Source organism: Pholcus phalangioides, unplaced genomic scaffold (assembly GCF_987345545.1).
Source record: "Pholcus phalangioides strain wild (caught in Gottingen) unplaced genomic scaffold, Ppha-v1.0 ptg000042l_1, whole genome shotgun sequence".
NCBI lineage: Eukaryota > Metazoa > Arthropoda > Arachnida > Araneae > Pholcidae > Pholcus > Pholcus phalangioides.
The window spans coordinates 33,620,912-33,648,822 of NW_028301628.1; the positions used below are offsets into that span (position 1 = coordinate 33,620,912).

At 33.7% G+C, this 27,911-nt stretch overlaps 1 protein-coding gene across 3 annotated transcripts in view; it reads left to right on the top strand.

Annotated features, from left to right (window-relative positions):
* LOC149064927 (uncharacterized) overlaps positions 1–26,730 on the top strand; it is a 107,563-nt gene extending 80,833 nt beyond the window's left edge. The window contains exons 1-4 of one of the 3 annotated variants that reach the window (XM_089255207.1): positions 122–999; positions 8,506–8,885; positions 24,147–24,257; positions 25,015–26,517. In XM_089255207.1, the coding sequence (XP_089111333.1) occupies positions 903–999; positions 8,506–8,885; positions 24,147–24,257; positions 25,015–25,377 (951 nt within the window). In that variant the 5' untranslated portion in view covers positions 122–902 and the 3' untranslated portion in view covers positions 25,378–26,517. Of the gene's footprint in view, positions 1–121; positions 1,000–8,505; positions 8,886–24,146; positions 24,258–25,014 lie in introns of those variants that run through there. The other 2 variants (XM_089255208.1, XM_089255209.1) reach the window with 2 other exon arrangements.
* The last annotated feature ends 1,181 nt before the right edge of the window (positions 26,731–27,911 follow it).

The following is a 27,911-nucleotide window of genomic DNA, read 5'->3' on the forward strand; positions in this document are numbered from 1 at the left end:
TAGTCCACTCCACACACAATCTCATTTGCTCCTCCCATTGGCCAGCCATTCAATGAGTATTTAACTGGCGCGTGCGGCTACTCTCGCCTCACTCACTAGTTGTTTCATTCATAGCCGTCAACTTAGACAAGAAAGCAGGTTTCAGAGCATCATCCCCAGACTTGTTTTGATTTTGTGTTTCTTTTTGTTTTTTTTTTTCTTCTGGTACCTATTCTTCAAATAACTATTATTTTTTTCCCCCCCTCGTAACAAAAAGAACGTTTTCCCTTTTTTTTTTCCCCAGCGTGGTACTTTTATTATTTATTTTCTTTAAAAAAAAAGAAAAAAAAGGATGTTTTAGTATGGTTATCTTTGTTGTTCATTTTTACCTGTGAGTGGGGGACCGGTCGCAGCGAGCGGCGCAAAAAGGCTGTTTGGTTCGGATCTAAAAAAGCAGTTTTCTTGCTCAGACAGCTTGTGGTCCCGTGGCATACGAGAGGACGGACGGACGGACGGACTTTACCCCGACCGACCAGCTACTAGCTGGTGCTTGCCTTGCTGGCTGGCTGGCAGGCTGCTGCTGCTGGTCGTCGTCGTATGTGTCTCACTGTTTGTTTTCTTGCAACTTACAGTAGTTTGTTTTGGGTGAGGTAAAAAGAGTGCAAGAAGAGCTTTTTTTTTTTCACCATCACTGCGATCAGCAATATCATCCTGCTGGTGTGGGTTGGTCGTCGTGCGCGCGTGCTGTTGTCATCTTGTTTCCCCCCCCCCCCCGACTGGCGGGGGAGTGAGTAAGTTTTGGTGAAAAGAAAACGGCATTTTTCCCTTGTGTGGACTTGAATTTATCGCCGCATTGTTCTCTGCTCAAAAGTACAAAGAAGAGTAAGGCCAAAAACTACTCAACTCAACTTTGAAGTTCATCCATGCGCAATAGCGGCTCTTCGGCCGCTGGTTGTGGCTCCTCTACCGTCTCCGGATTGCTAACCTACATAATCCTGGTAGTGCTGCCGGTGCCACGAGGTAATGTTCCTTTTATTTTGTCTTTTTTTTTCCCCCCGACTGGTACATAATCATTTAAAATATTATAGTATTAAATTAGCTATAATATTCGTTTTGATATTTACCGTAATTTCATAGGTGTAATCCGTAGGAGTTAATTCGGTTTTTTTTTATCTGGTGCGGTGGAGAAAATTTAATAAAATTTAAATAAGGAAATTTCAAAGTACTTTTAAATATTCAAGTAGAAAATATTAAAAGTTACTAAACAATATTTACTTTATGATACATTCCATAAAATCGTGGTGAATTCATAAACGCAGTTGTAAATTTGTGCTGTTAACATTTGTAATTAAAACAATACATCAATAGCAATTTAATTAATTATAGTGAATATATTCATCAGATAAAATAGCTAAGGGTAAAATATGCAATTCGCCTTCATTTTAATGTTATCTGTGAACGGACAAAATCTTGCCTAGCAAAGTTGAATAGTTTTTACCTTGAATATTATTTCCAATTCCTTCAAATTTGTGCTATTTTAAAGATCTCCGAATTCGTAAAATTTCAGCAGTTCTCAAAAAATGACACCGACAAGGAATCAATTCTTTCTAAATGAAAAAGTATTGCAACTTATATAGCTGTGTTTCGTACTGAAATGATGCTAAAAGATTTTTCTTTCTAAAATATTGAAAAGGAATCGGTATAATGCGTTTTTTGACCATGCATTTGTCATGCCTATTCAAATATATACGGAATCATTGAGGGTTATAGATAATTAGAGTAAATATTTATGAATGTTATATAACGATGGTACATGGCATATTTATTCTCTATTAAGTAGATATTTATTCTACTATGAAGAATTCCTTTTTTTTCTCTGAATTTAAATATTACATATATTTTTGCAACATATATGGCAAATTATTATATTTATACTAATATACTTCATCGTTATAAGTACTACCCGTCACCATTACCCCTTACGTTTTTGAAAACCATGATTTTGGATGCTTACGACGCTCATTATGACGTGGATCGTACGTTAATTGTTTAAAAGACCTATCACAGAGAAACTGATTAATTATTAACATTACTATGCAGGAAGTATTCAAATATGAACTTATTAGAATGCCAGAATTTGACACACATTCTCTATCAGATATTTGTTTGCATATTACAAGAAAACGGTAATTGTACGTAAAAATATGAATTCAATATATTTTTTGATGCTATGCCTACGTTTATGAGACCTAATTCCGGGAAGAAAAATATAATTCAGTCATTGTATAAATAAGTCTTTTTTTTTTTTTTTTCACAATAAGTGGAAGATGGTTGGTCAGTTTGGTTTTGATATTGAAGATATAGTGGAATTTTTATTAATATTACTGTATTATCTAAAATTTTGAAGGAAAGTCTTCAAATTTTGGATCAGTTGAATGTCTAAAGAAAAGGAAATTTTTACGCTTCAGCAAAATTATATTGGATACTCGTTGTTCAATGGTTTTACTTATTGAATACATCGTTGTCATCTTGAGTTTGGTAGAAAATAAATTATGGTCTTAAATTAGTTACGAAATACGAATTTTAATGTTTGACATTCCCCCAAATCGGTACAGTAATCCTGTATTCAATATGAGTTAGAGCTTTTTTTCCCCCTCATAAATGCATTGATGGAAAGCGTGGGAAATGGATGTCGGTTTCGAAACTAAATAACAGTTTTATATTGCGATTGTTTTTCGGAAAACTTAACAGGATAAATTTTGTGTGTACTGGGTACTCGGAAACTTCATAAATTTGCTTTAATTAAATAAGTGTTTTAAATATCCATGAAAAAGACCAACAATTTCATTCTGGAACATAATTTTTTAAATGGAATTCAGGGTGAATGTGATTTGTTGTACAAAATAAATCAATTTGTCAATTTTATTGCAATCATTTTCATAGTATTCATTCATTATAATCCATTAATATATAATTCTTTTTACAAGCTGTATTCAGTTTTCTACTATACTGATTATCTTTACACAACTAATGCAAAATAAAGTTGGCGTACACATTGTTTCAAAATAACTATGTAGTTTTTTAAATTTTTATCTGTAAAAATTATCAACTCCCCTCTTAAGAAATTCATAAGACCTTGCGTTACACCGTTAGCTTCTACTACCCACCTGATCCATTACAATGAACCACGGGAGGTGGTATCATCCATTTTGGATATTATACGCAGCAGTGCTACGTCTTTTCCAATGAAAAAAGTATTCATTTCAATGCTACACGAATAAAATTTATGGTAAAAAAATATATTTTATCAATTAGAATTAAAATCAACTTTAATTTCTATCTTCATTCACTTCTGTGAATTGTTTACACTGTTCCATATACAGCCCATATATATAACCATACATATAACCGAACCTATAAATATGCAAATATTTGAGCAATAGGTAAATTGTAAATTTTATTTGTTCACGCTGTAAAATAGTGTTCTTCAACGTTTCCCGGGATTCAGTGAGTACATTGTAAGGGGATCGTGGGATCATTTTCATTTCCTACCGTTGCATGAATGACACATTTTGTGCAGTGAAATTGCAATTTATTAAATTTTTTATGAAATGAAAATGAAAAACAACAATACATTGCGGATTTTATGTGGGGGTGATTGAAATTGACCTTCTGACACTATGGGGGAGGGGGGGCGACGGCGGCATCCGCGGAGCATTGACCCTCACTACTGGGTGGGGGGGGGGGTAGTTCGCGATGTCAAAAAAGTTCGGAAACACGACTGTAAACCGGTGTAACATTGAACATTAGAATTATAGCGTTATAATGTTTTCTTACATGTGAAACTTGATGACTCAATTCAAAGTAGATGACTCAAATATATGATGTAACTGAATGGAAGGAGGGGCCACGGAGAGATTCACGATGACAGTTGCCAATCCAATTCTATTCGATGTGATGACCTTTGGTTCCGACCAACGTTCACTGAACCACCTATCATTTTATTTCATATATTTTCTTTTGAAAGATCTTTCCCGGAAATGTGAAAAAAGATATTTTCATTTTTGTCCGATTTTTTAAATTCAATGGAAAAAAAACCCGTTACGATATTCTCTTATTAATCAATAATATAGTCCATTTATGTGCAAGCTATTCAAAATTTTCGGTTTATTGCGAGTATGTCCAATTTATAAAAGAAAAACTAGATAATTCTTAGAGACGAAAAACTGATTTGAGGAAAGTCATTGTGGGAATCATAAGTAAGAAATCGGAGTGAATGTTTTTTTTAATAAATATTATCTATTACAGTATTACAGTTGTTATCCTTTGTAGTTTTCGACGTGAATTTTGATGGTCAGTTATCAATTGATATTGATTGTCTTTGACGTTATCGGACGTCGGCATTAAAAAGGTAAGGGTTAGGTTATGGAGGTTTTTTTTTTTTTTGTAATGGGAACGCTGAGCTTCTAAAATATTTCTCCCCCTTCAGTGAGTAGCTTGACAGCGATTGAAACAGTGCTTTTAACCCTATACGGCAGGGGAGCACAGCCTTTTCAGTCCGCGGGCCATATATGCGGTATTTCTGCCACTCGCGGGACAGAAAATTTTATATAGAGTGACCATATGACCCGTATTATATTACGGGAAATTTACATGTTAGTCGTCCCAACTTTTTATTAATGTTCAGACTTTTCGTTTGTTTTCAATAAGGCGTAGTTGAATTTTTGGAAAATCGAGAATCAAGATTATTTTCATCACTTATAATTTATATAATTATGAAACTCATAATTTATTGTAATCAATACATCCATCTTAAATATTATTGTCAAGGATATAATGTGTACGTTTTTGGGAATTACATTTTGACTTTCAATACCCATCATTTTCCGCGATTGGCGATTTCCCAGAAATTTTTGCGATAGTTGGTAACTTTATTTGCCTTTGACATTTTTTCCTTCGTCATTTATATCGCTTAATCATAGTTTATCTATTTCAAATAGGTTTAAATTTTCAGTTATATCTATCTCACCCGTGGCTATCGAAGTTCTGACAAAATAACATACACGTCTTATGACCAAGTTCAAGAAATTCCTAGTCCAGGAAATGACCTATTTAAGTTCGAAGTAGACTAGTATCTCGCATATTTGGACTAGTACAAGAATTGAATCAGACATTGGCCGTGGCATAATATAGTTCGATTCAACGTTGATTGAGTTCATTCTTAATGAAGAGGATGGGTTATACTGGAGATACTTTCCCATTTTGAGTTCAGACCTGTCAAATCAACTCATAGTTTATTGATTCTAAATAGTTCTAAATTTTCACAGTTGTATCTCGGCAGTGGTTATAGAAATTTTGCGAAATATTTTATACGTCATCGCCACGGCTTTTGGAATCGAAAAAAATTTAGGCGTCAGCAAAATTTCATAGGTGCCACTCATTCCCCCTCGACAAAATCGGCTCAATATAAGGTATTCTTAGACTTGAGAACCACATTAGATGCAGGAAAAGGTCACACAATTTTCGAAAATTTTGAGCTGTCCCCCAGACTTCAGTTGCCGTACATAAAAAAAAATCAGGCACAAATATTAATTTTTTAGTCGCCATAGAAACCTGGTGCATGGGATTTGTCCAGACTTAAACATTTGAAGCATTCTTAGATCTGGAAATGACTGGCTAAAGTTTGAAGTTAGGCTAGTATCTCGCATATTTGGAAGTTTGGCTAATACAAGAATTAAGTCAGACATTGGCCGTGGCATATTAATTTTGAAGCCAGAACTTTCGATTCAACTTTGAGTTTATTCTTAATGAAGGGGACCTTGAAAAATGTTCATATGGCCTTGAAAATAATAGAAACGAGACAGAGAATGGAAAAAAAAAATTCATCATTTGAAAATTAATGAAATAGATTCTCTTGTTGAGTACCAGAGGGGAGAAACTTGTTTTCACGCATAACTACATAATTATCGTCTCTCGAAAAAAAAAACAACAAATACGCAAATGAAAATTTCAATTTAATACCGTATTTTATGTACATTTCTCGAATCGGAAACGAATTATTTTTCTTATTGATCTATTTTTCAATTGAGATCGAGGAACTGGAGGATTGGCGAAAGTTTATTTACACTTTCTTCCCCCAAGAGTCGCCAAACAAATTAGAATTCTGACCCCGACTGCTGTTAGACATTTATATGTGCTATTTTTTTTCTTTTATTTTCGAAGCCTGATTGATTGATGTAGTCGGAGTTACCCTGTAATTAGTCTAGTATTTGTGGTAACAACGATGCAAAAAGAGCTTCTTTGTGTGAGGTTTGCGATGAGAGAACTTTGATCATGATATTGGCCACACCATTGGTCTGTCTGTCTTGTATATTAAATAAAAAAAAAAGTGATACTCTCACAGATCAGAGCCGTACGTAAAGAGGGCATAGGGCTTTCATGCCCTCACACTACCGATGTTTTTAAAAATTCAAAATATTTGAGAGAGAGAGAAAAACGACGTTGAAATGCTGTTTTAAAATAATGTTTTTAGACACTTCTGAATTAAAATTTTCCAATTAAAATTTCTTAAGTAGGTTCAGCGCATCCCCTGTCATAGATACAGCATTTTATTTGCATAATGTAAATTATTAATAATTTATAATTCAAATACTTACTTTTATATTTGAAGCCAAGGTTACATACAGTTACCAATTTTTAATACAGAATCTCAATTTGTTTAGATATTTAATTTCCTTAATGATGAGTTTTAACGACCAATTTAAAAAAAAAATTATTTCTCAAATGAGTTTAATGACCAATATTTTTGTTTTTAATTTTTTAACTGTGAATGTTAATAACCAATTTCTTATATATTTAATTTATTTGATGCTTTTTATAAATATTTTTAAATTTATGATTTCTTAAATGATGAGTTTTAATGACAAATTTCATGCACTCAGTTTCTTAAATGATGATTTTCGATGATCATTTTTGAAAATTTTGTTTGGAAAACGAGTTTTAATGATAGTCAATTAAAACAATTTAAAAAAATCTATTTTTTTATTTTATTAAATTTCTTAAATGAAAAGGTTTTATAACCATTTTCACGTATTTAACTTCACGAAGTGAATTTTTAAAATGTTCTCATTCATTTTTACGTTCAATATTCATTTAATTCATACACAAAACGAACAGTAAATTCGTAAATAGTTTGAATTTTGTGAAAGACTTGAAAGAATTATTGTATTTGAATGGAGTTTGCGGAAAAGTTATTCTTAAGTATAACTTTTTTTAATTCTACAGATAGGTTTAGTTCGAATTTTCGTAGATAGAGGGTGCCGCATGGAAGCGGATCACTGAAAATATGAAAATCAGAGTCCTATAAATTGCAGTGTGTATGGTTAATATCTCATTTTTGAATTTTCATGCTTGCTGGCGCTTATATAAGGTTATCATTGGTGGATAGAAAGCAGAATTGGCGAAGTAGTTTTACCTCAGCCACGAATCGATGGCTGAAGCTTTACGAAAGTTTCGGACACAAAAGGGATTGAATAAACGTTCAATTCTAGTCATTTCTGCCGGACAGGCTTCTCTTGCCCCTTTATCGACGAAAATGTGAAATGAATAATTTTTCTTTAAAAGAAAAATCGCTCTTCGGGAGAAATTTTTCGCAAACCACATTCAAATATACCAGCGTTTCTCAACCTATGATCCGCGACGATGGTATATGTGGTTTCGATAATTTAATTCCCCACTGTATGAAAAATTATTCTACTGTTGTAATTGATATTAGTGATATCCATATGGGTTCAAATAAAAACGATTTATTTCACGAAAAAATAATGAAATGATCATATGACCATATTTCATCGAAAAAACTACGGTAAACCGGGATCTTGAACAGGGTAAAATAACCAATTGTCATCGAAAAGTCGGTCAGGAAGTAGGTACAACCAATTTTTATTAAAAATTGCTGAAAAATTGTGGAAAAAACGTTGAACCTGATATATATGCAAGATAAATATCTATAATTTTTGCTATAGTTATCAAAATATAGTTTACGTACTGTATTATGAAAATGCCGTGTATTCACGGCTTCAGTAAAATTGCAAATTCGAATAAGCATCGTTAAAAAAACGGGACAAATGTATAAAAATATTCGAAACAGCCAAAATTACAGGAAAGTAACTTAACAACCAAAATTATCCGTAAAATTGTTTCAGATATTTTACTGGTTCTTGGGTTCAGAAAAGTTGAGAAATCTGAAATATAGAGATTCCTTCAATTTTCATGAATTTTTAAACTATATACGAATTTACTGGACGCCCTGTATTTATTGGACACCACCTTGGGTGATAAGTTTTAATTCCCAAATTTTGTTTATGGCGAATTATTTAATTTCTTGGCAATGAATCCAGTCACGCTTTTGAATATTATGGCTTCTTTCATATTTGTGTCAATATTATGAAATTGATCTGAAATTTATTATTTACTTTGATATTGATTGAATCTTTCATTGAAATTTTTGCAAATTCTTTTTTGTAGATCATCGCCTCCCCCTACTCTTTGGGGCTAGCCCTGTGTTCAAGTACTTGTGCAGTTGGCACATCAGCAGCAGTAGCAGCTGTCACAATCACCACAGTTTCTGGGGGAGCTGCGAAGAGTGGTTTCTAAGGACTCTCTGCTTATTATTGCTATTTACCTCGGCGGCATCGATGGCAGTGACGTCGTGGGAAGGCACCACCTTACGTGGCACCACGGGCAAACCCAAGTGGGAGAACCCGTGCAATGTACCGGGACAAATGTTTGATTTCAGCACGGACCTAACGAATGCCCCATTATTTCAACTCGAAGACCTCTATACACTTGTGAAAGGAGCAGCCAAGAGATCAAGGCTTCATGGGAACGCTTCAAAGATAGATTTTGTAAGTACACATTTAAATGCTATTTCATTTTTCTCGATATCTGTCAATGCTTTATGGTTCATTATATATGTTACAGTGAATGTGATAAATCTGGTATTATACATAATAACCGGTTATTATGCATACTTACCAATCGTTCAGGTCAGTATGATGAATTTACCACTTTTACCGGCGAATATGCATGATAATCAAGCGTCGTTGGTAAATTTGATAAACACTGAAAACGTTATCACTTTTACCAATTTAATTTGATAAATATAAAAAAATTCCAAGTGCGTCTAGAATGTGATGAATAAGGTCGGACCCCGATATAATAACAAATTTTACGACCGTGCCCCCGATAAAACACCTGCATGAATTATCTTGTATATCATATACGATTTATCATGTTAAACAACGAGGCGACGCTTGGGATTATGCATAATCATCGATAAAAGTGATAATTTTTTTAGTAGGCTACTTATTGAATTTACCAACCACACTTGGGTACTATGCATGATGAGTGGTTGTTATAGCGAAATTTATTAAGTTTAGTAATGACTTTGGGTACTATGCATAATCACCAGTAAGAGTGATGAAAAAAATTTAGGGAAATTTATCAAACTTGCCAAAATGTTTGGTAAATATGCATAATAACCGCGTTTATCACATTTAAAATAACGCACATTTTCATGCTAGTCACATTAAAATCGCATACGCTAGGGGCACACAAGCTTTTCAGCCCGTGACCCAGAAACATGTAAATATACGGAGGAAGTAACTAAGAGACACAAATAATCGAAAAAATCTATATATCACATAATTTATTATAGTCAAATACGTATATTATGCAAAGTGAATGTGAATTCTTAAATAGTTCAAAAATTAAAGGAATTCATACATTTAAATGCTATTTGAAAAAAAAATATATAAACGAAGGAAATTTTTTAATGCAAAAATAAGTTTAGATTACTGTCGATAGCGGACAGTGCACGGAATCAAATCGATGGAAATACGCAAATCAGTCCTATGATTGCAAGTTGTGCGATTAACAGCTCATTTCTTTAATTTCCTGTTATTACATATATAGTATTCATTGTGATGTTGAAATTGTTAATTAAAGCATTATTGTTAGTTATTTGCCTCAGCCACAAATCGTTAGCTGGAGATTTACGAAAATTTCGGACACAGAAGGGATTGAAGAAAAGTTTTGTGAGAGAATTCAGTTGATTTGTTCTCGTGGAGCGTCCTATATTGACAAAAATTTGATCTTTCTGAATTTTGAATTTTTTTTCTTCACCAAAAAAATCCCCCTTCTTGAGAATAACTTTTCGCAACCGCATTTAAGCATCAAAATCCATTAAATTTTATAAATTTTTAAAAAATATTTACGAATTTATCAGAGACCCTGTGTAGATAGAGAAGACCACGAGAACTGTATTTTACGGGAGATTACCGTCATTTTACCGTTCAAAGCTTCTGATAGTCCGTGTTCTTTCTCGTATTTTCAACGAGGCTTGCTAGAAGCTTCATGCTTTACTGAAATCATGCATTGGGGTTATTTCAATAACTTAGTCATGATTTTTCATAATAAAATCCTAAAATCCTATTCATAATTAATTGTGCTCTTATTACATGTTCGTTATATAATTTACGTGTTCGTTATATAATTAAGATTGCATTGCTATATTTTAAAAATATGACATCCATATTGTTATGGGCATCTTTTTCTCAGTCACTTCGTTGGGCATTTTGCCTGTTGTGGCCTTGTATTTGTATTAGCAACTTTACTTGATTTTGACAATTTTTTTAGCTATAAGATAATATAACCATGATTTTTTTTATGTGTAGTGCTATATTCCATCATAATTGTTATTTTTTGTGATAATTGCTTTATTTGACATCCATATTTTCTATTAGCATATTTTTCCAGCCACCTCGAATTTACTCATTGTGGCCTTTTGTATTTATATAATTGGCAAATTTAACTTGCATTTGTGTAAAGTTTTTGCCGATAATTTGCGATGTCTCGTATGGGTTCTTATTTCCCGTATTTTTATCGAGAAGATACGATATACCTAAACCTAGGTATATATCATATTGTTACTTTTCTACCGAAACATATTTCACAGGCCTTATGGAACACTTTAGTGGGCCGCATTTGACCCACGGGTCGAAGGTTGTGCACCCCGGCATAGGTTGTTTAATTCCACATAAATAAGCTGAAGCGAAAATCTCGCATCAAGAGACAGAAAAAATCCATCAGAGTGAATCTTCTCAACAGGTTTTTCATAGATTAAGTCCAATTCATCTACTTTTTTTTAAAAAAAAAAGGGAAGAAAAATTGGAAAGAAAGTAAGAGTTGATGTAGTTGTTATCGGTCCAGTGATTGGAGTCATGCAAATGCGATGATTTACAAGTGAATTGAAGGTAAGGAGAGAGAGAGAATGAGTATAAGAATCCACATTGCAATCTAGGGATAGTCTAATTTCACGTCACAGTGGATTCTTCAGAGTCAATGTCAATGAACTCAATTAACCAAGGAATTTTAAAAGTATGGCTTCTAGGCTTGTGTTCGAGTGAAGGACATGAGGTTGATTTCAATGATATCACTGAACCCTTCTGGTATGGATTCGGAACATCTATTTGTGTGGACTTCTGGATAGACTACACTATTTCCATTGCGAAGTTATAAAGCAGTTTTCAAGAATTCGGAACTACTATAATGAAATTTTTTATTGATTTTAAGTGATATGTCAGGAATTCAGAAAATTTTTGAGGTACATTTTTTGCTCTAAATTTCTTGGGGTTATGAAATAATATTAATTCAGAGTCGTTGCTTCTAGTAACAGTCAGGGAATGAGTGGGGGAGCCTTACATCTAGGCACATTATTTTTCAAGCATTTTTTCTCACTCAATTTTTACAGTAAAATTTTACTGAATTCAATTTTAGTATTTGTATACTGTATGAAACATTGTATAAATTTTAAATTACCTTTCTACTTTACTGTAATAGTAAAATATTGATTTTAGAAAAAGCAAAAATGTTCTAGATTGATCCAAAAATGTTCCGTAAGTGATGCACCTTTGGTTATGCATAAGAGAGTATTGAGTTTTGGTCTCGATGAAGAAAAGTTTGATAAAATTTCACTAAATTTATCATTTTTACCAGCGTGGTGATTATGAATAATTCACAAATAAAGTTGGAAAGTCCGAATAAATATAGAAAAATTTATAAGCTTGCTTTTTTTCACAAAACCAATTATTTTTATCCGTACAGGATGCGTGCACTACACATTTTTCAATGAAAATTAAAATAAGTGAAGATAAAAACATTCATAAAAAACATCAGTCTTGTAATGTTGGTTTTTTTCACACGTATCAAAACCAACACTATATTCGTATTCACCATAGTTATGTACAGTTAATCAAGTATTTAATTGAAGATTTATCATATTTAACAACACGAGCTGGGATTAAACATAGTTGAATGTGAAAAATTCTGGGTTTATGACGAAAAATTAATAAACCAGGATTTGGAAAAAAAAACAAAAAACTTTTCCTGATTTTATTGTCCGCTATCTAGAGTGTCTGCTAACGGGGAGTGAAATGCATTGCCCTATGCCAAGGAACGAGGGATCGGAAAAGTGTCCGTTAACGGGGAGCGTCCTTTAGCAGAGGTTCCAGAGGTTCACCCCTTCGGGGGTGGGGCCGAGGAGCTTACGTTGCTTCTTGCGACAGAGTCTGGGTGTCTCGCGGTTTCTCCAGAGGTACTCCACTGTATTCGATTCTAATATTTTCGGATATATCCCCATAGAGAAATCGACTTCACTGAAGCGTTTATGTAGAGAAAGTTATCGACGTAGAGAATAAAATAAAAAGTGAAAAGAATAATAAAAAAAAAAAAAAACACGAAAAAAGAGGTAAAAGAAAATAGATTCCATTTGCATTGACCGTGAATGGTAATCGTGACATTGTTCGTGAAGGTGAAAAAGAAAAACATGCGGATTCCTATAAGAAATAAGGAAGCGATTCTACAAGGGTGCCTGACTTGTCTTATTATTTGGTTTGATATGACGAATATCTTTTCACTATCACATTCCTTATTTATCTGCTCGCCCACTATTCTTTTATAACGGTGAGGACGCGTCACGACTTCCTTACTGTGCTGAGGTCACGTGTGAAATCATACTTGTGAACAGATGATGCATTATTTTTTTCGTAGTTCAAGAGCAGTAAAAGATCACGTGAAGATTCACATTTTGTGTGTGTGTGTGTGTGTGTGGGACAGGAATAATAATAAAAGGTGGAATATTAAAGATTTTTTTTTTTTTTGGTTATTTTACAAATGTTTACCGATTGTGTATTTGGCCAAGGTTCGGCAACCTCCGTGACACTATATTAAAAAATCCATGTGACATTTGGTTTTTGTGTGTTCTCTTGATGTCGATCCGATTTGGTAACTGTTGAGTTCTTCCGGGGTGTTATATTAAGCGTTTATATGATGTGTGACAGTTGTTATTGGTCGGTGGAGGCATGAAAGATGTTTTGGGTGTGTGAGAGAGTCATTTTCTCTGTGCAGTGTATGTGCTGTCGAATTTCATTTTTTATGACTGACTGACTGGTTGTTGAACTTTTAGGGAAGCATGAGGGCTGAGAAATTTCAGCTAAAATTTAAGTAATTCTTACTGGTGGATAGTCTTCAATTTCATCTCTTTTTAAACATCAAGAATCTTGCCACTTCTCATTTTAAATTAATTCGAAGTTCTGATTTTCAACGGTGTTTTCACCTTTTGGTCTTGCAGAACTCTCGAAGTAATTTTCATGTTCTAGAGTAGTGATTGAATTCTCATATTCATAAAGTAATCAACCGGCTTAGTTTTCTTCGACACAGTTGTGCCTGAAAAGCAGCGGTTTTCTACTGAGTCTCTTCAAGCCAGTCAGTAACCCTATGGGGTTCTGCTTGAAGAGCATTTTTTTTCAACCGATGGCCTTTGAGACAATGCATAGTCAAATAATGGACGAGATTTTGGTATCCCAATGAGTATGAGCGTTCGAATTCACCAGAAATGGATATTTTTGTACAACTTTGCACACGTTAACATATTTCTGCCCTCTACTTGCTTTCCAACTTATGGAATCAGGTGTCTTCACCCTAATGTTCGTGAGCACCCAAAAAGTGCTGGATGCTTATATCCGATATCATTTTCTCTAATTGAGCAACACATTTAAGGATTAGTATTTTGCTTCAGTATGTGCCAAAGCAGCCTCTGTGGGTTCTCTTCCTTTAATGACGGACATTTATTGCAACTAGGAAAGCAGGCAGCTAGATGCCTGGTCAGTCGCGGCAAGCATGCATTTTCGGCACCCTTTGTAATTTCGAACGAAAAATAAAAGGGTGAAATTTGCACCCCCCCCCCTCAAGTTGCGGTCCGGATCGCAACACGAAACAGGCTGAGAACCCCAATTCAATGCCATGAAGATAGCCTTACTGTCACACAGACATTTCATAGGAACACGTGAAGATCTACTGAACTAGTTTTCAAACGATTACGGGATGCACCTGAAACTTTCTTGCAAAAAAAGAAAACAATCATAACATCCAAACAAGGTGCGGTTTTTACCCCCTGGTAATTTTATTACGTGGTAAATAAGGTTTCCGGGGAAAAAAAATAAGCAAAGTAATATACATGTGCGAATTTGAACCGAGTTAAGGAAGAAAATATACAACGAGGTTAAGGCTCGAGATTCCCGCCTCCATGTTGGAGTCTTAACACGTGGGATGCTCTCAATTAGTATCGCTGAGGCCAGGATTATACTATAAACGTTTTCTAAAATTTCTTTTATGAAACGAAAAATTTAATCAATAAGTTTATCGGTTGCATTTGCTCAAATCTAACCTATGGTTGGGTTTTTCGTTTTATAAAAAATATTTTATGAAACTTTTATAGTGTAATCCCGGTTTAAGTCTTAATTTATTTAATTTTTAATTGTTTTCAACAAATGTTTACCTAAAAAAATCAAAATTAGTTTGTTTTAATTTTCTATAGAATTTCGCACATTAGCATAAATTTTTCTAAATTGCATTTCCAATAAAAAATTTCTTGTATTTTTAAGATTTTCTGTTATTATGAAAATGAACATAATTATATAAATGGTCACTTGACCCTCTATGGACCCCGTGTATGTTTGTATGTTCATAATAAATATGTGGTGATAAACCTATAATACCAAATTATTTTCTAATTTTTTTGTTTGGTGTTTTAAAAAGTACAGGGTATCTAGCCCATAAATTCTTACAGTTTAAAAATTCATAAAAATTAGAAATTGATGTATGTGAATGCGGCTTACGTGAAAGTCATCTCCGCGAATATATTGCAAAGGTATTTGTTCTTTTGGTACAGGAAAAAAAAATCAATTTTTTTGTCGATAGAAAGCGCTGCACGAAGGCAAATAATTGGAAATATGCAAATCAGAGTCCTATAAAATTCAGCGTGTAAAATTGACGGCTGATTTCTGAATTTTCCTGCTACTGGCGCTTACGCAATGAAACCATTGGGATGTTAACATTGGTGGATATAAAATTGGTGATTAAGTTGTTTCACTTCAGCCACGAATCACTGACTGAAGGTTTACGGACGTTTCGGAAGCAGAAACGATCGAAGAAAGGTTCAGGTGAAGTACGACAAAAATTTGTCCTACGACAAAAACGTCCTCTAACGACAAAAATTTGAACTAATTTTTATGCATCTCAAAAGGAATTCCTTATAGCGAGAATAATTTTTTCGCAAATCGCACTAATATTTTCAATTTTTTATGAATTTTTAAAATACTTAAGAATTTATGGCATAACATGGAAGGTAATCGCTAAAAGACTGGTTGCGTCTTTTAAATATTTTTTATACCAATTATTACTTTTAAGGTATTTAATGGCGAAAAGTAAGAAAAAAAATTGTTAAATTTGCATCTCTTTATTATACCGAAATAAGTTCTACATTGTAATATTTAAATGACAATTCAATGAGATATCAGTGACTTGATTTTTGTAATATCTGAGGTCTAAAAAATTAAATGTTTTGTAATATATATATCAATCAAAATATTGCTTAGAAAAACATAATTTCGTTGTTTTACAAATCGGAAAAGTCTGACATTTCCTCCGAGAAAATTCAGCGCCTCGCAGTTTGACAACATTTGTTATACCGTAGAAAAAAATGTTATTTACACAAAAATTTACATTATACATATGGTATCTTCTGTATCTAATTCCACGAGACTTATTTATGCGCATCATAAACTTCACAAATTATATAAAAGCATATAAATTTTATTCCCATGGAGAAGGCAATGCCTCTGCCATCGTTCGGATAAATAACTACCTCTGGCCTACAAATGCCATGTACATATGAAGTCAATATAAGAGAATTTCATTTTGCCCTATAAATGTCTATTTGCGCAGGGGCCCTCTCTTTTTCTGTTGATTGCTTGGCAGGGATCGAGGGTCCTAATACTGTTAACCAGCACTCCAATTCTTTCAAGAGTGATCTAGTTTCACTTTGATGTCGTATCTGCAGGGGTCCAACGACCTTACATATTATTGAGGAAGAAAATAATTGAAAATTTTCTAGTTAATTCGCGTTGGTTCAAGTTACAAAATTTTATATGAATATACGTTTTAAACTAATATTTGATACCTGCTTTTTCCAATAAAATAATCCTTAACAATATTTTCTTGCTCTATTTTATTTATAATTGACTAAAATTTTCTAGATAAATGTTCAGTTCTATTAGAATATATTTTTTTCTATGGATGTATATTATTGTAATCACTTTATTCTAAAATAAAATAAATTTAATTCTTCATTCCTGAATTCAGTATTTTTTTCCCGAATAAACTATTGGATTGATGTAAATTATTAAATTTATTGATTAATATTTCAACAATTTATGTATTTATAAAATTAGCATAACAATGAATAAATGTGGTAATATCATAAATATCCAAAAGTACCATTTTTTTTTCTACACTTTGAACCTTAATAACGAATTCTTGTCTTAGAATCATGTTAATCAACATATATTGCTTTCAAAGAGACGTTGAGGCCGAAAAGTAATTTATTGGGCAGTTTGCTGACGATTTCGTACATTTATTGAGCTTTGTAGAAGTGGTTTGGGCTTAAAAAGATAATATTCTTAAGCACGAAAGTAAATGTAGTATATATGCTATAAATAGCAATGCTCGGTCGTGGATTGTAGATTTCTATTTGGACAGATAAATATAAAATTTGTTTTATATGATAGGAGTTAGTCAGACTGTGAGGATTTCCTATTGGAGCTCCAAAGTTGTCGAGGGCGGCGTTAGAACTTCGGAACTTTTTAAACAACTACGTAACATACCTTATTTTAAACTATTATTTTGACATGGATGAGACTTGAAGACGCGCGTCCGCGTTTAGGAACCTCAGGAAAGGCGTGTGTAGATTATATGGAAGCTGAGGGGCAAGCGTATGAAGATGAGGGATCCTCGGGGAGGCCATGTACAAATTCTGGTCGATCGAGCTGGGCATGTGGTGATTCTGGAAGTGAGGGTAAGGAGTGTGCAGATTGTAGAAGCTGGTGCCTATACCAGCTGGGGATAGAAGGTGGCGTGTGCCTCTAAAAGGAGGGGGGGGGGCTGGAGAAATAATTTCTATATTGTAGAACATAGTTTGCCAACCTTTTTTGTCCTATCGCCCCCCCCCCACAACGCAATATAACCCATAGGATCCTATGTTATACCCGTAGATTCTACCGTCCCCCGGGGGCGTTAACCACCACGTTGGGAATCACTGTTCTAGAAGCTCACGGAACAGGCATGAGCAGATTCTGGAAGCTAATCAGAAATGGATTTTTTATAATAAATATGTTTATTTTTCAAACTATATTGACATGAATGGGATTTGAGAAAGTGACACCCACGCACATTAAAAAAATTCAGGGAAAGCGTGTGTGGATTTTGGGAACTCGGGGAAGGCTTTCGTGGATTCTACGCGAGGTCCTGGGGAAGACGTAGATTCTGAAATGCCTGGGTGAGCGTATGCATGTTCTGAAAGCTTCGGGGAACCATAGCAAAAAGCTTGGAAATTCCCCTATTTTTAAAGGTTTGGATAGCATTAAATCTAATTCAACTTTTCATCTTTTCTCTCAAACTTCCTATGCAACTTCGAATAATTTCCAAAAAAAAATATATATATATATAAAATTAAATAATGAAAATAAATAAATTAAAACTGGATGAGAGTCCGTGACGCATATTGAAAAAATGCTTGTAAATCCATTCATTTAATTTGACCAATGTTTTTCTTTTTCGGCTTTCCTTCCGTAGGTCGCAGACTATTTTTGGTTTTTCTTTCCTTATTTTCTGAAAAAAAAAAATGTATTTAGGTTTTTTTTTTCCTATTTCTTTTATTTTTTTCATGACGTTACTAGATGCAAACATGGCTTAAATGTCGATGACGTTATACGTTTGTCCAGCCCACGAAATCTTTGACCTGTCAGCGCGTTGGAAGGAATCATCCGCTAAATGGTGTATCTAATGATGATCCCACCTTTCAGTTGATCGCTCATTTCGGCACCCACGGTCCGTGTTTCTTGCCCACGCATGACAACCGATATTATCTTCGGACAGCTGAACTTTATTAGCAGAAAAGTAAAAAAAATAATACATGCAACATTTATATAAAAAAAAAAAAAAAAAAAAAACAGAAAAAACCGTGTCACGGGTGATAAGTGAGGAGGAGAGAAGAAAACATCAAAAAAGGTGACGTTGAAAGGTGAATAATAGTAATAATGATTCACATCTCACCTCAGAAATCCCATGATGGATCTTTCTTGAATTTGATGGAAAAAAAAAAGACTGCTTTTTCCTTGAAGTGACCGAAGTCCAATCATATGATCCAGTGGTTCTCGACCTGGGGATATGTGACCCTTTTATTGTCCTGGGATATTCTAGGGGGAGGGGCGCGAGTAAAAATCGGATGAAAAATGAGTCACGAGAAGTATTGAGAGGGGGGGGGGGGCACAGAGCGCTGTGAAAAACTTTCAAGTGATATATGGTGGGGAAAAAATGACTACTTCCCGAATCCAGTAGCGCTGCCCATAGAACCAGGGCCATCTTAGCCCTGAGGCCCATGTGGGCATGACCCGTGACCACATTTCACTAGAGGGCCTTCACGATGAGATCTGGTAGTATGATTTTCAAATGTGAGTATATGAATATGTAAGTTGTTACTTATGTACTAGCTAAGTATGAGGTCCCACAACATGCTCGGGGACCAATGATATTTAGACGACCTTGCATAAATCCCCCACAAGAAAGGTGGTCACTGAACTCTAGCCCAGGGTAAGCGTGGACCCAGGGGGATGTATCGGGAGGGTCGATTTACTGTGCAGTTTAGTTGTGTTATGGATCATCCAGTATTTTACACATTTTTCCCATTTAACACGGCTCTTGGGAAGGGGTGATGACCCACATTCTCTGGAGACATGGGATCCATGACTGGCCCCAGGTCTCCAGAGATCGATCTTATTTATAAAATTTTTGTTCCCCATAAATTAAATTTTGATTAAACTTAATTCGATAAGTAAAAAAGTATATGTCTTGTGTGAGGGTAAGGGGCTCTGGATAAGACGGGGCTACGAGAAAATAATGACCCAAAGGGGGCCATGGGCTGAAGTTGGCTGAGCAACACTGATGTAATCCAATATTACACCTGAGCGGGATTTCCCTTCTAAGACACCGGGCTCGATTCGGAAATAATTGCAGGGCTACATTTTCAGCACCGATTTTATATATTTTGTGGAGGAGGGGAGAATCGGGCATGCACAGATTTATGCATTATCACAGAATGTGCAGGAATGCTGCAAAATATCTACCCACTAATGAAAAATCAGAATTAATTTGAGAAAATCCCAGAATTGATGAAAATTCTGAATCAGTGGAAGAAAACGTCGCGTAATTGGTGGAAATTCAGAATTAATGAGAGCAAAAAAATACCAGAATTGACGAAACTTCAGAATTACTGAAAGGAAAAATCTGGGAATTGATGAAATTTCAGAATTAATAAGAAAATTAAAAACACATTTGATACTTTTGATACTTTGCCCTGTGTGACCGCAGATGTCACACACCCCTAAGGGCAAGTATGCACATGAGCCTTTTCGAACTTGTCGACTTCATGTCTGTGAGATTACGAATGACCTTACGATAGTGGAATTTATCCAAAAAGCATGGACAGACCAAAATAATCCTTTGCTATCCGGTTCAAAAAACGTATGAGTCATACTGGCCAGTTCTAGATTCGTGATCTCCACCTTCATTGAATCACTGATAACGCAATCACTTTTTTTTTTAGCAAGGGAAAAAAAATCAAAACGTTACGTTTTTATGGATTCTCGAGTTTGTTTTTTGTAAGTGAAATCGTGATGTGCAGCTTAAAGAGAATCTATGCTGTCAATGACCTACTGACTCAGAATCTGAATGAATATGAAGATCACACTAACCAGTTATCATTGCTACACCCTCAACGAAAGAGATTATACGAAATTTTCCCGCTCAACCTCGATCAAGTAAAATAAGAAAAAACATAAGAATAATCATAATTGGAATCTGAAAAATCGAATCTTTACAATGCGAATGTTTACAAAAACCATTTTTTCGGTAAAAAAATGTCAAATTTATAGAAATGGATCCGATTTCATACCAATACCAGAATTGAATTTATAAGCGTCTCTGAAGAAATTGAGGGAGATATTTTCTGATGTTATTCGATGGATAATTCAGTGCTTTATAACGAGGAAAGGAGGCGGGTTTTAAACCTTCACCCCCTGAAAAAAGTTCCGGAAGAAAGGTAACACACACAACGATATATCTGCCTGACCATATTTCCTCTTGAAAAATACGGGACACCACCAATTATCGTAGAAAGAGAAATATGAGACGCGTGCGCAGATTTTTGGAGCATGAGAGGGAGTGTTTGGCAATTAGAAGGTGTGTGCTGATTTTTGGAGCTTGAAATCTTGGGCAGATCTTTCTGAAGCTTGAGAGGAGCCGTGCTGTGTTTTAGAGCTTGAGGGCATGTACTGATTTTGAGAACTCCAGAGGGCTATGTGAATTTTGGGAGCTCAAAGGCTTGTACGGATTGTTGGAGCTTAAGAAGGGCCTGCATATTTTTGAGTTTGAACATGTTCAGATTTCAGGAGTTGTGTGTATACAGATTTTGCGTTGCCAAAAGTGAGCAAACTTGCCATATACCACTGAAGAATATGTGAGACGAATACTCGTATTTATATAACTATACGGTAATTTCATTATAACTAATTAAGGTAATTTAAAAGTTCTGAAAATGATAATTTTCAAATTAGTAAAGAATAAAAATAAGCTTCGTTTAACATAGGAATAAAACAGGACATTTTATAAGGTCGGGACGACCAAAAAAAAAAAACAAAAAAACGGAAGTATGGGATTATCCTGTAAAATAATATGGTCACCCTTACACGCAATATACTCGTTTCTGGTCTGCAAGCGGTAGCGATATCATATATCCAATGGACTGAAAGCGTAGTGCACCCTTGACTTATACGACACATTCAACTAATTGAATACGGCTATTGATACTCTCAACGACAGAAAATAATTGTAATTGCATTAAAAACAAATTGAATTTATATGAAGTTGTGTTGCCGCATTCTACTCTTCTAACACGACGATTGGGATGATGTGCTTCTAGATTTATCAAATGTACTTATTTATATATACGTTATGACGCCTGAAGTGAAAGGTCAGGGTATTGACCTCGGGTCATACATACATAACTGTTGTGTATATTAGTTGTTTGGAGTCAAAGACCTATTGCATACAGTCTATTTTATTGCCTTTTTTTTTTTTGAAAAAGAAATTTAACTCCCCTTTTTGCCGCATCCGTCAGAGAAATGTCTGATCCGTCAATCTCTTGCAAACCCACGCGATTATTTTCCCATACGTGGGCCGTTTCTTATAGTGGACGTGCGAACAATTTTCCAATATCTCTTTTATAAGTTGCAATGCTAAAATCTTCCAGTGGTGATGATTCAAAAGAATACTTTTGATGCATTTAACGCATTCTACCCTCTCATAGAAATATTTTCTCGTGTTTTTTTACGCCATGTGATCAACATTTACCGTCTAAGTATTTTGATGGCGGGAGGAAAGGAAGAATAATAATAATAAATTAAAAAAAAAAAATTGAATTCCATTCAAGTTGCACAAGATTTAGCCAATAGAATGCTTTTTTTTCCCTACATTCTTTAAGATCTTTGGGTAAGTAAAAATAATAGTAAAAAATATACATAAAAGAGGGAAGGAGAAAAAATGAAGCTCAGATCTGGTTTTCCCCCAGAGCTTTAGCATCTAATTTTTTTAGCTGCCACTGTATGTGTGTCTCTCTTTATTTCCACTGTCCCTTCTGGCCCTGGCACAAGGCTATAAGGCATCACTGCTGCTGTCACGCTACCCTCAAACAATGCGGCGAAGCTACTTCTGCGTGAAAAGTCTATAAATTTTCAGTGAAACGTCGTTTCCTATGGCCATTTACAAAACTGAATTATGCTTCGGAAATGCTTTTGCCTTTGGGCTGTCACTTTTGCTTTGCTTCCCATCCTCGACTCTCTCCTTTTTACCCCATCCATAGCATAACTTCATCTGCTACGCGAAACTTCAGTAAATGCAAAAATATATTTAAAAAAAAGGAAAGAAATGATACTACCTCAACAATCCAAACTTGCGTATCATTGGTAGAAATGGATTTGTACATTACAAAATGATGAAAATTCATCAAGTTTTGTAGTGGGTATTTTTGTGGATTGGATTTTAAAACCAATTAGAAACTCTGATGCAGTAATATATTAAACACTAATTTTAAATAAATGTATTAAACATATATTTAAAAAAGAATATCGATGTGAACTCAGAGAATGGCATTTTGGAGTTATGCAGGCCATGAGAATGGTGGAAAACGTCTCTACATATTTGAAAAAGAGCAACAACTTCCAACTCTGCATATACGTTTCCTAGTACGTATAATAAAGACCAGCTTACATGCGTCAAGTAGTTTAATAGTTAACTAAATTTAAAGCTGTCAAGTGCTTTGAAATGTATGCAGACGTTAGGGGTCGTTTACACTCCTTTGGTTGTCAAGTAGATAAATCCGGTTGTATTTTTCGGTTAAGCTGGCCCTATGCTCATGCGCCAGTGGTTACGACCTCGTATTATTCAATGAGCATTGACTACTTGATCACGTAAGTTGGGGAAGATTTTTTGAGCACTTCGATGACTTAAAATTTAGTAAACTATTAAACTATTTGACGCTTGTAAACTGGTCTTGAATCTGAGTTGATTTTCATTCAGTTCCATACAAAGTGAATCTTTAGAATGCAGATATCTCAAAACATAGAAATTTGAGTAGTTGCCTTTTTGAACTGGGCGGCGTGTATACAGTAGAAGCTAAATCCGTAACAAAAAGGGCTGAAACTTTTTGGATACTAAAAATACAAGTAAATAATTAGTAAATATTATGAGCATTAATATGAGTAAATATTTCTGTAGAGCTATAAAAAAAGTAAAATAAGAGGCTTTGAAGCTAATAAAGCAATAAATGCTGTAGAAATATATTTATGGATTTTACTCATACTATTTTACATAAATCAAACATTATCAGTTCACGAATTATTTCAATTACTAATTTGGTGTCTGACCCCGCCTACATTCTTTCAGCCGACGTGTATCTTTAAATTATGCAAAAATATATAAAACTATTTTAGCTCTGAATTAGGGGTTTTACTGTGATACTCTTCACACAAATTGTATGCTGTACAAGTCATGTATCCAATCAATAGATGTTTGTAGAGAGCAACGAATCTATCCATGGCAAGATTAAACTTTTTCTACTTCAAGGATGGTTCAGAACTTAGTACTCAATATTTTTTCTTTTATAAATTCAATTGAATTCAATGGATTTCAAGAGATTTTTAGCAATACAAAATAAGTTGGTTTTCAATTTAATGCTTATATAATTTTTTTGAATCATGCATATTTTCCTGTTTTTTTTTAGTTCGGGATTAGTTTTCAAGCAAAATTTTGTTAACCTGGAAGTCCTATTAAACGTTTAAAGTTTTAAGAACTTAGTGAATATGAATGAATTCTGAGGTCAAAATGATTTTCTTCAGATTTGTGGATTTATAACTAATATATATGTTTTTTTTCCACAGTTGAACGCTACGTTCAAAGATCCAGATTTCAATGAAGCGACACTGATACATAGGCAAAATTGGTTGCCGACACTTCCTCCGTTAAGAGAGCCGTACTTCCGAAGCCTTACGGTAAGCAAATTAAAATTCTTTATTTTATGGAGAGATTTTTGGGGAATAGAATTATGTTGCAAATAATAATTAAAGAACAGTGATTCCCTACCAGAAAGACCCGTTGATGTGCTTCGAAATCTGCAGCGGGGCCGCGATATACACTATATTCCCAATAACTCGAACTCGACAAGTCTGTGTATATTTTCGAGGGAGAGGTGTGTATATCTTTGGCGTTTGAGGGCGTAGGGGAGATTTTGGGGAGCATTAGAGAAAGTGTTTGAGAGCCTGAAGTGTGCTGATTTCAGAAACGAAGGAGTTTGCAGATTTCAATATCTTGAAAACGTGAAGATTTTTGGAGCTCGAGGGGTGTGTACAGATTTCGGTAGCATTGAGGCATGTGTAAATTTCGATAGCATTGAAGCATGTGTAGATTTCGATAGCATTCAGGCATGTGCAGATTTTGATAGCTTGAAGACGTGTGCAATACAGTAGAGCCACTACAGAAAAAAGTTGTTTGATAACAGTAGAAATTTCATGATTGAGAATTTATTTTTCCCCTATAAATTGGAAAAAAGGCATCAAAATTTGTTGAATTTAATGTAATTACAGTAGATGAGTATGCAATTTTATGCTCAAGATTTTGATAATTGACATAAAAGTAATCAATGGATATGGCCAATAAAAAAATTATATGATGAACTAAGATGATTAATTTTAAATTCCATTTATTTCCATACAACACATTAAACGAATATTTTTTTTAATCTCTCCGCAGAAAGAAGAAGCGTTCAAGAAATCCTACGAACTTATGCAGTATTTCATGGTCGGAATCGAACAAATTATCATGGACCAGGTTATCCACGGCGGTCAGTTCGTGAAAATGTTCCAGAAAGTCGAGGAAAACCTAACCCAGGTTTTGTGCGAGCTGCAGTACGGTCTCATCATTTTACGGATACCTACATCGCCGGACGTCACGCGGGACGTGATGAGCCAGGAATATCGTGACATCGCTGGCAGGGCCAGCAGAAACCTAAGGGACTACTTGATTCTCAGAGACTATATCGAAGCTGTGAAATTCGTCGAAGAACAATTCACATATTTGTTGGAAAGGACGTTGAAAGATAAAAAAAACAATTAGAATAAATATTAGTATAAAAGGGGCTGAAAAAAAAAAAGTATGGTCAAAAAGGTGCGGACACCATTTTGTTTTTCTCCACCATAAATTTTGGTGATTTTTGACCCCCCCCCCCCATCACTGAAAATTCATTGAAACTGTGATTATTTATTTATTTTTAATTTATTTTTATGGATGTGCGTGTTTTTTCCCCCCCAAACGTTCACCGATATTTTGTGAAGAAACAAATATGGAGAATTTTGAGACTTTCATACAAACACTAAATGGTCGATATTCAGAGATTTATGTCGTAGAAATTTCAATTATCCGCATATTTATTTGAAAAAATTGGCTTTTTTGTTTTGTATGCAGAAAGAACTGCTAATTCTGCAATTTTTTTCTTTTTTTGCCCGCCGTATCGGAAAAAAAAAAAAATCTTGTGATTTGTACATTAACGTCACTGTATCGTATTGTGTTATGTTACATATACAGATATGTACATATATATATTAATCGTGCATGTAATTTAATTTTTGTAATTTTTTTTCCCCCACGGTCAAGTCTGTTATTTGTTGCTTGTATGGAAGCGAATTAGATGATCAGGTTATCATCGTTTGAGTTATTACGAACGTACGACGTTCCTAATGTTTTCATGTTTTAAAGATAAAATTTACAAGAAATTGCACTTTTTTTTGTATGCGTGCCATGTTGGATACATAGAAAACAAAAAAAAAAGGTAATATAAAGCCAAAGGAGTTATTTGGATACTTATACAAAGAGAATGATGAGATGTTTGCATCGACATTTCTTACTTTTTTGTTTGGTACACATTGTGTTGTTTTTAAAAATGATCATTCGATTTGTGTATGTTTTTAGTCAATGGAAAAGCCAAATCAATTTTTTTGAGTATTTTTTTTTTATGTATAATTGATTTAATTTTAAATTAAATCATTACCATGACTCGATCGAGAGCAAAAATTGTAGATTGCATGGATGTTTTCTCGTTTTTTTGTGTTTTTAATGTTGGATTTTAATATTTTTTTTCCTTCACGAACATTTTTCATGTAGAAAATGTTTCACATTATGTAATTTTTTTTTTAAATGTGAGAACGCGATTATTGTAATTTATACATCTCATTTTTAAAAATTCGTTGACTTTTTTTTAAAAAAAATAAAAAAATTTTTAACTTATATTTAATTTTTTTTGTTGAATTCATGTTTTTTCGATGTTAATTTTCTTTTAATATCATGATATTGCCTTTAAAAAAATGAAAAAAAATTTAAATATTTGAATTTTTTCTTTATAAAAACGTTTTTTTTTGTTTTACAAAAACGTCAGACATTGAAGAAATATTCGATTTTAATAAAACATTATCCAATGAAAAAAATTGAATTTTTTTTTTTTTACAATTATGGGTTCATAGTTGATTTTTTTGGGAGAAATTATTTAATTTTCAATCCGATTAAAAAAATTCAATAATTTGAAAAACAATTGAATTTTTTCAAAACAATTCCTATTTTATTTGGGGTGAAGTTAAAAATGAAATTACAAAATATTCCGTCTTAATAGAATATTCCATAACCAAGAAATTGAATACGTTTTTCCTCAATTTATGGATTTAGAATTGACTCTTGTAAGAGAAGTTATTTTTTCAAATTAAAAGAATATTTTAAAATTTTACCTAAACACTGATAAAAGCCAATAAATTAAACGCATGAATATATTTTTCATGTTTATGGATTTCTGCGAGAGAACTGAAAATATCGAATATATATTACCATAGCATCAAATAATACTAAATAGTCATATTAATTGACAATTTATAAAAATATCAATAAATTATGGAATATCGGTAAATAATGGAAGAATATTTACCGATAATTCACAATACAAATCGGTAATTCATAAAATAATACATACAAATAATATTTCTTGTAATATCCTTATTTTCTTCTCCAAAGTCAAATTTACGTTAACAGTTATGGAATTTTTTTTAGAAGTAATGTACAATTATTACGGCAAATAAAATTAATTTTGAAGCAGACGAGTATGTTTCGATATAGTCTCAAATTTGCGACTGAAATTACTAAAATCCGAATGTAAAATATCCCGGTGTATGTGCGAAAAATTTGGATTTCATAAATTTGAAAATGTATTGAGGAAAATTTTCAGTTACATCAACATACTTCATATGAGAAATTTTAAAATTTATAACGTTTTAAGCTGCAAAAATTGTTGGGAAACTAAAAAATAGAAAAGTAGTTTTCCAGAACTAAGAGAAAAAATTGATCGACGTGAAATAAAGAATTGTTTTTCTCCATAAAAATTTATTTTACAATGGATAGATCTGTTTTATTAAAATGTCTGTTCGTGTTGTGTGTGTGTGCGTGTATATATATGAGAAAATCTTTGAAATGTATGATTTAATGCAGGTTGTGCATTAATTTATAGGAATTATTACAGCTGTATGATTGATTATAAGCAAGGTTATTGTTCCTGCGTTCAGTATAGGGATTTCGGATTTATTTTTTCCTATATCCGCTGGACTTTGTGTGCA